Here is a 15,822-nt window from a genome sequence, read left to right as displayed (position 1 = left end):
CAATAGAGCAGTCCTTTGCAAAAACAAGCCAGTCCATTACAATAGAGCAGTCCTTTGCAAAAACAGACCAGTCCATTACAAAAGAGCAGTCAATTGCAAAAACAGAGCGTCTATTACAATAGAGCAGTCCATTACAAAAACAGAGCAGTCAATAAAGCAGTCCATTACAAAAACAGAGCAGTTCATTAGATAAACATTGCAAAACATCAGCAGTGTTAAATTGACATTAAATATACTGGATCTTATCTGTTAAACTTCTATTAACTATCACATTTGATTGAAAAGGAGAAATTTGAAAAGCAAGACAGACCAGACTTATTGAGATATTTATTGATATTTTCTCAGAAATGCTCTGTTATATCTCTTGTTTTATATAATTGAATATGACAGGTCTTGTTTTAATTTTTAGCAATGGGAGAAACAAAAAGACAAAATAATTTTAAGGGGTTGAAATTCATAATGTTAAAAGTAAATTTTGAATTCATGCAGTTGTGGCAGTATTGAAGTTACTTTACTGTGGTATATGACTACTGAGTGAAAAGAACAGGAAACAATGTTCTTTATTAACAATAGGGTGCTTTGTTAACTTTTTTTAAGTCAAGATCAAAAATAACTAACTAAAATATAATAAGGTGCATTTATGAAAAAAAAAATATTAGTACATGTGTACTGTAACAGTATGTTTGAATATAAACTCTAGTTAACAGGGGTTGCTTTATGGCCCCATAGTTAGTAGGTTAATTCCTCAGCTATATTTTATGGGCCATCCTTCTACTTTCTCTCAATACTTCTTTAACATTCCTTTCTGTCAACCCTTCAACTACAAGAAAATGACCCAGCTAAATCTTTCAAACATTCATTGTGATAAAAACACCAGAATTCTGGAATTCAGGCACAGTTGTGCATAAATCAAGATTCAAAAAATCCTTTGGAACACTCCCATGAAATTTGTTCATTCATTCATACGAAATTGTACAACTCTATTTATATCTTGAAATGCACCATTAATAAAACAATAGGAAAAAAACATGCCTGCTTTCTTGTTTCATGTCTGCCTTTTGTGTCTGTTTCTGTTTCATGCAAAAAAAAAACTAAAAATTTTGGCCTAGTTTATAAAACTTTGATAACAAACAGGCTTGTTTCTTTTTTTCTGCCACAGTCTCCTATATATTTCCACATTTGATAAGTTTTTTTTTGAAAATTACATTTCTCCCTCAGCAGGACATTTCCTTTATCCAGATGATAAGACTGTATTTGTTGGCACAGGGAGGGCCCATCATTGGGAAATGGGAGAAATTCAAAAGATTTAGACTGCTCTGATCTTACACTGCACTCTAGCCTGAGATTTTTTGTACCCATATCTCTAAAATATCTAAGATGGTATCTTAATGCCATAAAGCTTGTGGATAAGCTATCATTATATATATATTAAAAAAAAAATCCAAAAGGTTTTCATCGCAACTTTGCTAAGCCAAACAGTTTCCCATGGAATTAGTGGAGGGAAAAAAGAGCAGAATAAGCTAATTGACAAAGAATAATTTATAGATTAGTCAAAACTGATGGATTGGCAAGCATGAGGTATTATTTTGCTATAGACTTTCTCAGAATTAGTGGTGTTTTCGGAGATTTACAGGTTTTTATATCATTTGATCAACTGTAGACAGCACCTGCTTTATCCAATCAGATGCCAGGAAAAAGAGAGGCATAAAGATGGCCGCCAGTGATAAGGACGATGTTTTTGAAGTCATGCATGGCTGCTGAATATCGTGTAGATTTTATGCCAAGGTGGTCTGGAAAACCTTTTAATGTGTTTGTAGTAAGAAAACAACACAAACATGTTTATCCTTGGTGTTTTGCATGTACCGCCAACCTTGAAAACAAAGAATCAATTATACAGTTAAACAAGAGATAAGCATCAATTACTTTGCAGTTCAGTCAGTCCAGAAGAAGGCCTGAATAAAGAATAGTTTCCTTCAGGATGGTCTATAAATTATAGATATAGATCTTGTATTTAGGCATATGCTAGTGAATGATCTATTTATTTACTTAAGGTGACTGTGTCATGCATTTGCCATGTCCATTCTGTATGTTATATTTCAATGGTATATTCAAAGGGCCCTGGTGACTTAGTGATTAAATTCACCATCTCTAAAAAGGTTGTTACTTACTCATTCAAGGCAATCAAGGAAGTGATTGTCCTCATCAAGAACTTGCTAGCACCTGACTTCAGTAATGGAGTGTTAATAATGGAGAACACTCAGTATCTTCCTATTCTACAAATTTTGGAAAATCCCTTAATCATCATTATTTGGTCTTTGTGACATATAAGAATCTTCCTGTTCTCAAGGAAATTAAACCATTCATACCTGCTAGAGAGGTTAAACAACTGTTATGTATGAGTGCGCACCTTATCTTGTTTGACTGAAGTATAAATGTATCATGTCTTCATAAACTTAAGAGATTGTTCAATGATAATGTCAATGTCCTCTTCATCAGTTTCCTTCTCAGCTCTTTGTTCTTTATCAAAATAAGTTACAACAAGAATCAAATCTTTAAAGATGTATACTTTATCTTACCAACAGAATTTGAGATAGTGAGTGGATTTCTCTTGTCAGTTATGAGAAGACTTGAGTATCAGTTTTGTTTATTTCCTTCCCCATGTTGGGAGTTTCATTCAGTTTATAACCATGCATATATGAGCCGCGTCACGACAAAACCAACATAATGTGTTTGCGAACAGCATGGATCCAGACCAGCCTGCGCATCCGCGCAGTCTGATCAGGATCCATGCTGTTCGCTATCAGTTTCTCTACTTGTTATAGGGTTTGTAAGCGAACAGCATGGATCCTGATCAGACTGCACGGATGCGCAGGCTGGTCTGGATCCATGCTGGTCGCAAACCCATTATGTTGGTTTTGTCATGACGCGGCTCATATATCTTCTATATCTACAGTTAGCTCTGTTTTCACTCACTATATACCTGAAGATATAGATATAGATTTTTTTTCATGTATTTTTGGAAACTGATAAAAATAAATTGGCAGGTATTTTGTATCAGTTAAGGTTGAGGTATATAGCTGCAGGGCCCTATTTCCTCATCCTATCTGATAGTGTTGGCATTATCATGATAACATTAAAAGGCACCCCACCAACTTACTGCTATATCAACAATGTCTCATATATTTTCATATTGCTTGAAGGAAGCTCTTTATTTCAACTTTTAGAGGTTTTGACTTTATTTACAATACTTAGTATGGTTTTGAGAATATCTTCTTCTTAAAATTTTTTCCTTCTGCTTAAAGATATTTTTGTCACAAGACTTTGATTTGAGTCTGAGTCTATCTTCATGATCCACCTTTTATCTTCTTTAAACATCACTTGAGCCACGTCACGACAAAACCAAAATAGTGCGTTTGCGACCAGCATGGATCCGCGCAGTCTGATCAGGATCCATGCTCTTCGCTTACAAACCCTATATCAAGTAGAGAAACTGATAGCGAACAGCATGGATCCTGATCAGACTGCGCATATGCGCAGGCTGGTCTGGATTCATGCTGGTCGCAAACCCATTATGTTGGTTTTGTCGTGGTGTGGCTCACTTCATCATCTGTATATCCAATCTGTCCATCTATCCAGTATATTTTCTGTTGCCAGACTTCATCTTTATCACACCTGTATAATGATATTCTGTACAGCTAGACAATGTTTGTTTTGTGATCTTATCCAATAATTATGAAACAGATGACTGGACAATGTCTATATAAAATAATGCCCTTAACCTTTAACATGCTGCATTTGTGTAATGAATTTGCCCTGCTTTGAATTGAAACTTTCAAAAGTTTTAAGGGATTTCAGTATCTGGATACAAAAATTGAGCTACCAACAGTATACTGCACAAATGCCCAGGCTGGTCTGACTATATTGGTGGCAAAGGTTTATCACTTTTGGTTCCTGCAGGTTAACCCTTTCCCCCATGAGCATATTGTGAAAAATGGCCATTTTCACTGAAAAGCCTCCTCTTACAAGTTCAAACTGCTATGAAACTATGAAAAATGCTTCAATAATAATCAAACTTGGCACAAATGTTGACTGGACCATTGCCTTTGTAACGACATGCTCAGTCTTAAATTTCCTGTTACCATGGCAACGAGGGGGCATCTCAAAACTGCCAAAAATCACTTTTTTGCCTCGATTTTTTCCATCAAAATTTACTTCAAAGTGCTGCAACTTCTCAAGGGATTGAGATAGAGTCAAAGGCTTTTCAGTGTTGGTTACACGTTACCTTATGATCAACCTGGGGTCATTTTAAGCCTCTCACAAGTCCAAAATTTTCTTGGCGATGAGGGGGACTCCGCCCCCCTTCAAACGCCCCAAACAGAAGGGTGCACATCCCCATCTGGCACCCCCCTGATGTATCTCTTTGATATGGGTTGGCGCCGAAAAAGTGATCAGTTGTTTTAAACAACATTTCTCAAACGAAATACAGTGTTTTGGGTCTAAATAGGACATTTTTCACTGGTTGAGGCCTCAAAAAGGGGGGGGGGGGGGGCAAAAAGCCGTCGAAACACGCTTATATAAGGGAAAAGGTTAAGGGTTCATAATAAGTGGCATATCAAATTATAATTGGCTCACTTTATCCAAGCTTTTTCTAGTTAAACAATATTAGTATTAAATTGATTTGGGGTAAGTTTCAGTTAAGAAAGAATTAACTTTGAAAGAGCTGTGAGAAGCCCATGACTTGCTGGATCTGTATGTGATAAGCTGTTTGCACGCTCCCCTTGTGGCTCACGGGTTGCCTTTAGGGCAGAGGCATCAGAAATGCACTTACCATTTATCACTGTGTGATGGTAAGTGGCGACTGAATTGGTAGTCTATGTATCTCTTAGCTCCAGCAGATGAGGCTGGTGTTCCTTTAAGTTTGTAACACCCAATGTTAGCCAAAATCATCTTTCCTGTTTCAGCGCCATATGACCTAAATTGTGTTGGTGGGCAAACAAACAAAAACAAACGGTCTGTTTGATATTGAAATACTTTGAATGTACTGTTGTAAATCCAAAGCAGGATAAATTCATAACATTAAGTGTTAATATAAATATATATAAGAAACTGTATGGCTAAATATTTACATCTGATGCAAAACATAACACTGCAGGGTAGAGACTGTAAACTTATTTAATCTTTTAGTATACTAAGGCCATTATTTTTTAATATTTCGGTTTACAGACCCGCCGACGCTGTATCTTGGGAAAATGAAAAAAAAAAAAAAAAACCCCCCCCCCCCCCCCCCCCCCCCCAAAAATTCTGTGTTGTCTTGAAATACGCTGCTAATAATACGACTTGTCAAAGAAATGTCACGGTAAGTATTTTAATTAACTGTTAAACCTACCACATGCCAGACTATTTTACCTACGATTTATACACGCAACCGGTTATCTTTACTCGAGAATAGCCTGTCGTCTGCTAGTTGGGCAAAGTGTTTATTGGTGTATTATGAAAGAATGTCTGTTAAATGGGGTCAAGCCATTCTCACAGAATTATAATTAGGCTTTGATCATATTTCATCAATGCATTGAAGGTCGAAATGCGTAAAAATGTAAAACAACCAAACAACCAAACAAAAAAAAAAACACGCCAAATTACGTAAGCAATTACATTCAAGGACAGAGCGAGAGAAATCTGCTGCAATTGACAAGATCAGTATTTTCAGATTTTACAAAAAAAAATAGTCTTTAAAAGCAGATTGAATACAGGTTTCAAACAAACAAAATAAAAAAAAATGCCCGCACTTACTTTTAATAGATTTTTATGTCAAAAATTGACCCGCTAATTATCCGATAAAAATATTTTCACAATGGGCAAAATTGAACATGACTTTGTGTAATCTTTTCTTGACAGTTTTTTTTAACATCTGATCTGTAAAGAAATGAGTGCAAGTCAGCTGATTTTCGGCACCTTTGATGATTCAGATTACACAGCAGTGTGTAAACATCAAAGAATGACAGATTCTTTTGAAGAGCTCGCTTGCCACTTGTCATAAGTCATTGTGTGTAGATTTCATGTGTGTTTTTAAACAATGGCAATATGAGCAAAAGTTTTTTTTGTGTATTTAAACAATCTTTGGAATAGACAATCGGCGATGTATTTAATTTCATTGCTCTAGTAAGTACTATGTATATGTATGCACCACATTTATAGTTATGAAAACTTTTTTTTTTTTTTTTTCCCGCCGCCGACCCTACCTTTTTTTGGAAAAAATCAGTAAACCAAAATATAAAAAAAAAATGGCCTAATCCGTCAAATACCATGTTACCAAGAGAAAAATAACAACCTCTTCTATAACTGCTCATGAATTTTAAATATGTATGACTTTCAGATAATTATCCAAAAAATCAATCTTTTGAAAACTAATTGTACGTGATTGTAATTATGCTCGCAAAACTTTGCAAGATTTATTTTGATTAATTTGAATATGTGAAGTCCTATAACTTACGTCACTTCATCAAAATTATATGATAAATCACAAGATAGTTAACACAGAAAACTGTTATAGCAATGCAGCCACATTTCCTGGGAAACTTGGTGTTTCTTATATCAGGCAATTTACAGCCGGGAAGAAGAGGGGAAAAAAAGCATCAACAAAAATTGATAAAAATCACATTTTATTGGCAGAATGTTAAACTTGTGTTTCCTGTCTGACAGAAACTGTTGAATATATTAACAACATTCTTTTGCCTGCAAAAACTGGGTTTTTATCTGCAAAAACAGGTGTAATAATCATAAAAATACACCCGAGCTTATAAACACTGCAGTTTACATCTTTATTGTTGATTGTAAAGCATAAATACATGAAGGAAACATTATAAATCTGTTGGCAAATGGTTCGTTTAAAGAAAGGAGAAAAAAAGATAATTTGAATACTTCATTTCTGCGTATTAACTGATGTTTTTGTTATTGAATTTTTAGTTTTAGTGAATGCGATTTTCCCCAAAAATTTCTTTACCATTGTTACTATACTAATTTTGTATAAATACAAATAATGATATTCTTTTTAATTCATGTAAGGTGAATAAGATATGTAAAACTCAAAAAGAAAATTAGGTCAGGATAGATGTTAAGTTGGATGCGCAGGCTGGTCTGGATCCATGCTGGACGCAAACGCATTATGTTGGTTTTGTCATGACGTGGCTCAATTATATCACAAAGGCCTGACCATACCGAATGTCATATGTCTCTTGTTGTTATTATGGCTGACTGACTGAGGCTGAAAAATGTTGCCAATATATAAATATGCTTTATGTTCTGTACAACTGTTCATAGAGCCTTTATAGACACATGCTGTCTTGAAATGGGTTTCCTTAATACTCCCGAGACTAATCAAGCTATTTTATGCATCATGCCAACCATTGCAGAGTGTTTCAGTAGCCTATTTTATGCTATAATTCTATTTTCGAATTGATCAAATTATACTAACATAAAAATGACTTGCATACAGTACAAATACATTTATTGAAAGAATAAAGAAATCACATAAAATAAACTGAAATTAATCTATAAATTACAGTGAGTCAATGCACTGGAAGTTCTTTTTCGTGACATCATTATTGCATGTGGGTGTTACATTTGTTTTTTGTATACTGTGTGAAAAAGAAGTACAATAAAAAGACTATAAATATGATTTTAAAATCTTATCAACATAAGAAATGCTACTTGCCCTTCTGCATTTATGTAGTAGTCTTGCCCTGCATTGAATTTTCAAATGTCCTTCATTCATTTATGTGTAAAAGACTTATCCTGCTTTAAATTTTCAACTGTCATTTCTTCATCTTTATGTAAAGGTTTTGCCCTGCATTGAATTTTCAATTTTCCTTTTTTCATCTTAATGTAAAGGTTTTGCCCTGCATTGAATTTTCAACTGTCCTTTCTTCAATTAATATGTGTAATATACTTGCCCTGCTTTGGATTTTCAACTGTCCTTTCGTCATTAATATATAATGGTTTTGCCCTGCATTTAATTTTCAACTGTCCTTTCTTCAATTAATATGTGTAATTCACTTACCTAGCTTTGGATTTTCAACTGTCCTTTCTTCATAATAGTTTTGCCCTGCATTGAATTTTCAACTGTCCTTTCTTCAATTAATATGTGTAATTCACTTACCTTGCTTTGGATTTTCAACTGTCCTTTCTTCATTAATGTATAATGGTTTTGCCCTGCTATGGATTTTCAACTGTCATTAGTTCATTTACATGCATTGCTGTCCTTTGAAAATGTATGAGTAATTAACTTACTGTGTGTTGTAATTTTGAACTGTCATTTGTTCATTTATGTGAATTCTGTATAAAAAATCAAAATGGTCTTTGCTGCAAGGAGTCAAAGTACTTGAAAAAAAAAAAGTAAAGAAAAAAAAGGAGTCCCGCATAATCACATCTAATTTGGTAAGAATTGACAGTTGAGAACTGTTCCACATTAATTTGATGTCTAGATAATATTCAGACCATTTTAAATAGATTTTAAATTAAGATGAAAGATGACAGGGGGGGGGAAGTAAATAACTTCTCGGAGACTGGCATTAAGTAGTTAAATCTGCAGATTCTGTATTCAGAGCATTCCAAAACTGATAAACTATCTCATGATATAAATTCATATAATAATTTGAATAATGATTTTAATACAAATTCAAGTTCATGTCATACATAATTGATAATTGAAAATTTACATGATAATTTGTCCAAAAAAAATTATTATTAGATGAAGTTTCTTGTTGAAAAACTTAGTATAATTCAAAAGATAATAAGTATGAAAGGTTATCATGATAATAATGTGAAACCCAATGATTTTCAAATACTGTCCTTCTGCTCAGTAGGCAAGGTTAACTGGCCTCTTCCTTGTGAGCTGGTTAAATCACTGCGCAATATGATGGGGGATATTCACAGACCTGAGCCAGACTAGCCTGTCCACCCATGCATGAAGTCATTCTTCTGGCAAAACTTTTAGTTCTCAAAATTAAAATTCTCCTAAATTAAAATAAACTGTTCCAGAATGTAAGCAAATAAGGATTAACTAACAGGCAAATTTTGAGATATTGCAACAGAAATTTTGAATTTTAGCTTTCATCTGAGTTTCTGGCTAGTTTTTAGTTCATTGCTAGTGTTTTAAATGTATTTGTTGTATGATATTTTGTCTGGTCATTTATGTTACTATATTTGTATATTACAGTACGAAGAGTTCCACCACACTTTTCTATTGAACCACCGGATGTTCTTGAAGTTGAACCAAACGCCAGTGTAACAATAGACTGCGTTGCTGTGGGATCTCCCATGCCCGTCGTGAAGTGGCGGAAAGGATACCAGGAAGTTAACAAAGACGAAGACCCGCCACACGGAAAAAATGTCCTTAATTTAACAGGCGTTCGAGAGTCTGCTAATTACACATGTATAGCTCAATCAGAATTAGGAAATATAGAAAAAGATGTACAAATCAAAGTAAAAGGTAAGATTGTCGTAACCTTTATACTCTGTGAATGCCCATGAATGACATATAAACCGTTACTGCCCGTTATTTGTACCCAGTCGCAGTATTGTAAAAACAAAACTTCTCTACTGTCTCACATGTAAATGAAATATTGGGAAGTTGTGATCATTTGTAACTAGTATAACCAAAAACAAGTAGCATGTTTAAATATATACATAATGCAATGTCACATTATTTTGATGTTGTTTAGTAATTTTTTTAAAAATCATTTGAATTTTTTTCCTCTCTCTTTCTTTCTCCAGTTAACCAAGTGTGCATTTGTGATTGCATTATGGTGTCAATTTTGTACTGTGGGTGTTTTACCCAAAGCATGAATAAAAATACATGTAGCGAAATTCTAATTCATTTAAAGTAGTTTATTATGCACAGAAATTTTCCCAATACACGTTTCTCAATATTTTATCTTTTTTTATGTTTTTGTTGTAATTTTTTGTTTTGTTCAATTCCTGTTATTTTAATTCCTGTTATTTCCCCTCATTAAAAAGTAACAAAAGAATGAAAGATAAAGATTTAATGGTCAAAATTGTAATATTACATCTCTGGTTACAGTGTAGAATACAATATTCTTCTGGTTACCATGTAGAATATAATATTCTTCAGTTGCTGTTTTACACCAGGTCTGTTATTACAATAGTGATCTATAAGTGCATCACTTTAGCATCGATCTGGTTAAAATGTGAATTTTACCAGTTTCCACTTTAATTCTCATTTAATAAAATTACGTGAGGCGTAAATTTTGTTTTCCCAATAAAAGGGCGACTTCTGAACCCCACATGGAGTACTAAACACAAAAAATTGAGTGAGGAATCTTTATTGTTTATTAAACAAAACAAGGGGATGGATGAGTCAAATAAGGTCATTTGTTTTCAGATGAGAATTTTGAAAACATTCCTTTGCTTATATATTTTGTTTTTAAAGAAAAAAATGGTTTGAATTTCTCTTCAAGTTTTGCGACAATATTCCTGCAGTATAAGTGTAATACACCCATTTTTTTGTTGTTTCTCCATTTTTATGTTGAAAGCTGGCTACAGTCATTTTATTCACTGATCCTTGTGATACAAGCAGACAACAAAATATGATTTCCATTTCAAAACTTTGAAAATAATCCGGATTGTTCCAATCATAGATAATTGCTTTCCTAGGGTGAGTTATTTCCCCTGAATATGATGACACTTCACCAAACACATTGTTAATATGATAAATCAATATAAACCATAGGCCCATAGGGAGCTCATTTCTAGAGAAAATTCCAGTTTCATATTCTTTATTCTTCTCAGCGGGCACGATTAACACTCGCCAAAATCTTCAAGCACTCAAATTGAAATTTTGATTCGATGATATTAATAACTTCAGTTTACAAGCAGACTGGTTGTCATGATTATAAGGAAAGTTTGCTGATAAATTGATCTTAAGCTGGCATATTTATGTTACAATGTCTCCAATTCCATTTGTAGCCAAGTAATTGTAGGTGTTTTAAAACCCATATGTTATACTGCTGATGTTATAGTGGTTTGACTTTACTATCTTCTTTCATGGCCAGTTTGGCAAGAACAGTCTTCAATGTGGTCAGACCTTTTTTCTATCCCATTGTTGAATGTTTATGCGATAAATACTGTGAATGTAGACCAATTTCATTTAATTTTACTAAGTTGTCATGATTTTTGCCCTGATTTTTTTACATCTTTGACTGTTGAGGGGAACATGCTTTCTTTAATATTTTTACTTGTAATTCATGGAGAGTCCCTTAAACGCTTTGTAATTCATGGAGAAACAGTCCCCTAAATGTATTGTATTTTATAGGGCAACAGTTTCCTGAATGTTTCGTAATCCATGGGGTCAGTAGTCGATTAATACAGTTCACAATTAGTACAGTAAAAAATTTGATGTAGCCATCATTAATATCATTGTTGTAAAAACAAATAAAACATGATTTATCTATGCATGTATAATAAAGGAATTAAGGCAGAAGTTCTATTCAAAAACATAATACTCTCGTATTTTATGTATGAATAAATTATGAAATGTGTAAAAATATGTGAAACAATATGTTTCGAGGGCTGAACGTAAGACTGTTGTAAGTCCTTTATTTCAGTTTATTGCAGTTTTACAATCCCTAGATTTAGCCATGATAACTAAAATATGATATACTATAACATTACAGGACTGGTGTATATTATAGAAAATTTAAAGAATTATTTTCAATTATTCATGTCTTTTGTGTAGAATTAAAAATAGAAATAAAAGAGTCAATTTGTCAGAATCTCCCGAAAATATAACAATATAGTAGATTTAGAAAAGATATAGTAGATTCTATAATTTTTTCATTTTTTTTGCTTCGAAAAAGGGTATCATGATTAATTCATGTACATTATAGTATTAACCCATTGCTTCATGAGCATTTTGTGAAAAATGGCTGTTTTCATTGAAAAGTCTCCCGTTACAAGTTCAAATTGCTATAATACTATAAAAACTGCTTCAACACTAATCAAACTTGGCACAAATGTTGACTGGACCATTGTCCTTGCAACAACATGCTCAGACTTAAATTAATTTTCTGTTACCATGGCAACGAGGGGACATCTCAAAATTGCCAAAAATCACTATTTTGCGTTGATTTTTTCCATCAAAATTGATTTCAAAGTGCTGCAACTTATCAATGGATTGAGATAGAGTCAAATGCTTTTCAGCGTTGGTTACACGTTACCTTATGATCAATCTGGGGTCATTTACAGCCTCTCACAAGTCCAAAATTTTCTTGGCGATGAGGGGGACTCCGCCCCCCTTCAAACCCCCCAAAACAGAAGGGGGCACATCGCCCTTCTGGCAACCCCCTGATGTATCTTTTGGTTGGGGGGCCGCGCCGAAAAAGAGGTCAATTTTTTTAACAACATTTCTTAAACAAAAACAAGTGTTTGGGGCCTAAATAAGGCATTTTTTCATCATTTGAGACAACAAAAAGGGGGGGGGGGTGAAAAAGGCGTTAAAAGGCGTGTATATGAAGTAATGGGTTAATCGATACCTCAATGGATAAAAACGTTTGTGTCAGCAAAATGAGCTGACAATAAGTTCAAACATTTTGGACAATATGTAACTTACAGTACAGTATACATAATTTAGCTGATACGTTCAAGTTTTCCATGAGATAATGTAAATAAACATAATGAATTATGAATTGTCAAATAACATAAATAATCCCAGTAAATTCTGTGGGGCTGAAATTAATGACAGAAATTTAAGAATAGGTTTGTCGAGTGTCAAATATCTGAAGTTTAATGCAATATTGATGTATTCCTGATAACTATGTTCGTTAATTTTCACTCCATCATTTTAACCGCATCACGACAAAACCAACATAGTGCGTTTGCGACCAGCATGGATCCAGACTGTTCGCTTACAAACCCTATAACAAGTAGAGAACTCGATAGCGAACAGCATGGATCCTGATCAGACTGCGCGGATGCGCAGGCTGGTCTGGATCCATGCTGGTCGCAAACACACTATGTTGGTTTTGTAGTGACACGGCTCAAATCAGTTTGACTTTAAGGTTTAGGATGGCTACATCAAGTTAATTTTACTGTACATGCACTTGACACATTTATTTCTCTTATTCAATTTTATCAAAAACTTTGGAATGAAGTGGAGTAAAAAAAAAAATTTTTTTCATGTTGCACTTTTTTTTCCCCAAAGCCTATGCTAATTTTAGCATTGTGACATTAATTTTATGTTAATAACTTTGGAATTTATGATAATCAGTGTCATTTGGCAGCTTGTAATTCCAAGCATTTGTCTGCATATTTTTGCAGATTTATCTCTCTATTATCACTATTATGAGTTAATATTGCTTGCAAAATTATGTTAATCATGTATGAAAAATCTCTTTGTTCCAGCTCTTATATTTGTCTATATATGTAGATAAACTTTAAAATGTTGCAATGCTTCGTGAGAAACTCATTGTCTGCCTTTATTTGGTATTTTATAACCTATTTAGTTCTTAAACTATGATTTTACTTAGCGAATATTTTGAGACGAATAATATATTTATGATTTAACTTCCCATAAATAGTGGTATGATTTGAAAATTCTTTGTAAATGATTCAATTTAAGTGGCATTACGTAACAATACATTTTGAGGGCTTGATGCAATTTCGGTGTAAACACAATTGATTTCAAGAAGAAGATGCTACCATTTTGAATCAAACCCACAATTTGCTATGTACATTTGTATAAGGAAGATATAAAATTAACAAAAATCATGCAAGAGCCGGTGAAATTGATACATGGTTTATTGTTTTATAGCAGACAATGGGTTTAACTATATTTTCCTGTTTATATTTTACATATGTTTTATGTTATGTTAATGTTTATACATCAGCCTATGTTTACTTTAATAATTTTCCACTTTCGGTTTATATGGGATTTATTTTACCTCTTGATTCTGCAATTTTAATTTTTGTCAATAATTTTGGAGAAATTTGTGTGAGATATATTTTCGTTTTTCTATGTCTTTATTTTAAGTTTATTTATTTTCTTTCTCTTTTTTTTTTTCTAAAAAATCTCCTGTTTTCCCAGAGTAATGTATGGCATGGAGAAATAGTTTTTGCGTTTTGATATCAATGTATGTTGGATGCTGCCCAGTTTTGTCTAGCATTGGTTTTATGTTTTGAGTAGTTTATGTTTTCCTTAGATTTTCTAACATATCTTATTCACTTGATGATTATTTTGATAAGCTAGATTTCGGTAACACCATTACAAATTCTGTTAGGCTCACAGTTTGCTACCCCCAGTCGGCCATTTTGGTTTCCATAGTTACCATTGAGATCTAGATTTCTGGTGAGAGGAAATCCCCCACCAGGTGGAGCCAGTTTGTTTATTTATCCAATCAACAAGTATGTTACAAATGCTGGCTGAGTGAGTAGATACCTAAGGCATTTTGTAATAAACTACTTCATTGGTAAGAAGTTTTCTTCAAAGGAGTTGAATTTGTGATACTGCTGTAAAATGCATTTATTCAAAAACACAACCTGCCTGTAGCAATTGGCACACACAGATATATTTCACTACTGAATGTTCACCTTTTGTTTTTGTAGAGGAATTAACATTTTTCATTAAATACAAGTGTTTCACTAATCAGATTTACTCAGTGCTGCCTTGGATGTTATTGGTTACTGTAATTACCTCATAGAAAACTTCTGATAACGATTTGAGTAAGAATTCATCAAGTATTGCTTTGACTAGATGTGTCCATCTTGGCAACTATTGGGAGAGCAGTGCTATTTGTGGTGGCTCTTCTAAATCATTATAGTCAATGTGAATATGTACTAAGATGTGAGACATCTTGTTCACTTGTTAGATTGGAATTATTATTTTGTGATAAAGAGTATTCTTGTTAGTGGTGTACGGAGTTTTTTTTTCTCAGTATCACTGATACGTATTGGAGCCGTCAGTATTATTTATTTGATTTAATGAATTATTAAGTGCCCGGTGTGGTGTTCAATTGTAGTGACAATAAAAGAGCTAGTAGAGGGTATCTGGTCTATCGTGGTATCTTCTCTCTCTGTTGTTTTTTAATCTCGAATTTGTGTGTTAATTTTCTCAGTGCCATACATCGTGGAATTTAAGTAAACATTATCTGGAGGATACAATAACAGGAACGTGTAATTTTTGAGGGATTATTTCATATTTTTTTTATGTGTATATATTAAACACATGGAGCGTAATTGACGTGTCACAGTGTTCACTGTATAATGTCGAGATGACTGTCAACGTTTATAACACGATCCCTGACCAGGGTTCTAGCACCATGTCCACGTCTGTTTGTTTTCGTGTGGTCTGGATTTTAACCGTTATTATTCACCAAGTTTCATTTACTACTGCAGCGTTGCCCAACCCTCCAGTGAAACTCACCGCCTCGGAAATTACGCCCTCATCTTTAAAGCTGTCATGGAAGCCTGGAAACCAGGATGATATTTCATATGTTGTGCAATATAAAGCTAAGAGCAGTCCAGGCGATTTTATTGAAATCAAATCTGTTAAGAATACAGAATATATGATTGAAAAGATGAACGCGTTTCAGCACTATCAGCTGCGCGCTATTGCCGTAACAAAAAGTGGGAGGAGCCCCCCAAGCGCAGTGATAGAGGTTGTTACGGGCGAGCTAGGTGGGTACTATGCACTGAATTTGGCTGACGGTTTGGTGGTAGGCTAAACTATATACTGGGAGCAGCTCGCTTTTTTCTTTTCTTCTGTGATAAATACTCAATGCATTACAATAAATAATTTCTTTTTTTTTTTAT

At 33.8% G+C, this 15,822-nt stretch overlaps 1 protein-coding gene across 15 annotated transcripts in view; it reads left to right on the top strand.

Annotated features, from left to right (window-relative positions):
* Positions 1 to 15,822, top strand: part of LOC132713504 (receptor-type tyrosine-protein phosphatase delta-like) — a 208,087-nt gene that overhangs the window by 112,011 nt on the left and 80,254 nt on the right. For 13 of the 15 annotated variants that reach the window (XM_060696141.1, XM_060696132.1, XM_060696133.1 and 10 more), the window contains 2 exons: positions 9,215 to 9,487; positions 15,406 to 15,687. In XM_060696141.1, coding sequence (XP_060552124.1) covers positions 9,215 to 9,487; positions 15,406 to 15,687 — 555 coding nt within the window. The remainder of the gene's footprint in view (positions 1 to 9,214; positions 9,488 to 15,405; positions 15,688 to 15,822) is intronic. The other 2 variants (XM_060696148.1, XM_060696144.1) reach the window with 1 other exon arrangement.

Source organism: Ruditapes philippinarum, unplaced genomic scaffold (genome assembly GCF_026571515.1).
Source record: "Ruditapes philippinarum isolate M1 unplaced genomic scaffold, ASM2657151v2 ctg1281_1_1_1_1, whole genome shotgun sequence".
NCBI classification, from domain to species: Eukaryota; Metazoa; Mollusca; class Bivalvia; order Venerida; family Veneridae; genus Ruditapes; species Ruditapes philippinarum.
This window is presented reverse-complemented; position numbering and strand designations above follow the sequence as displayed.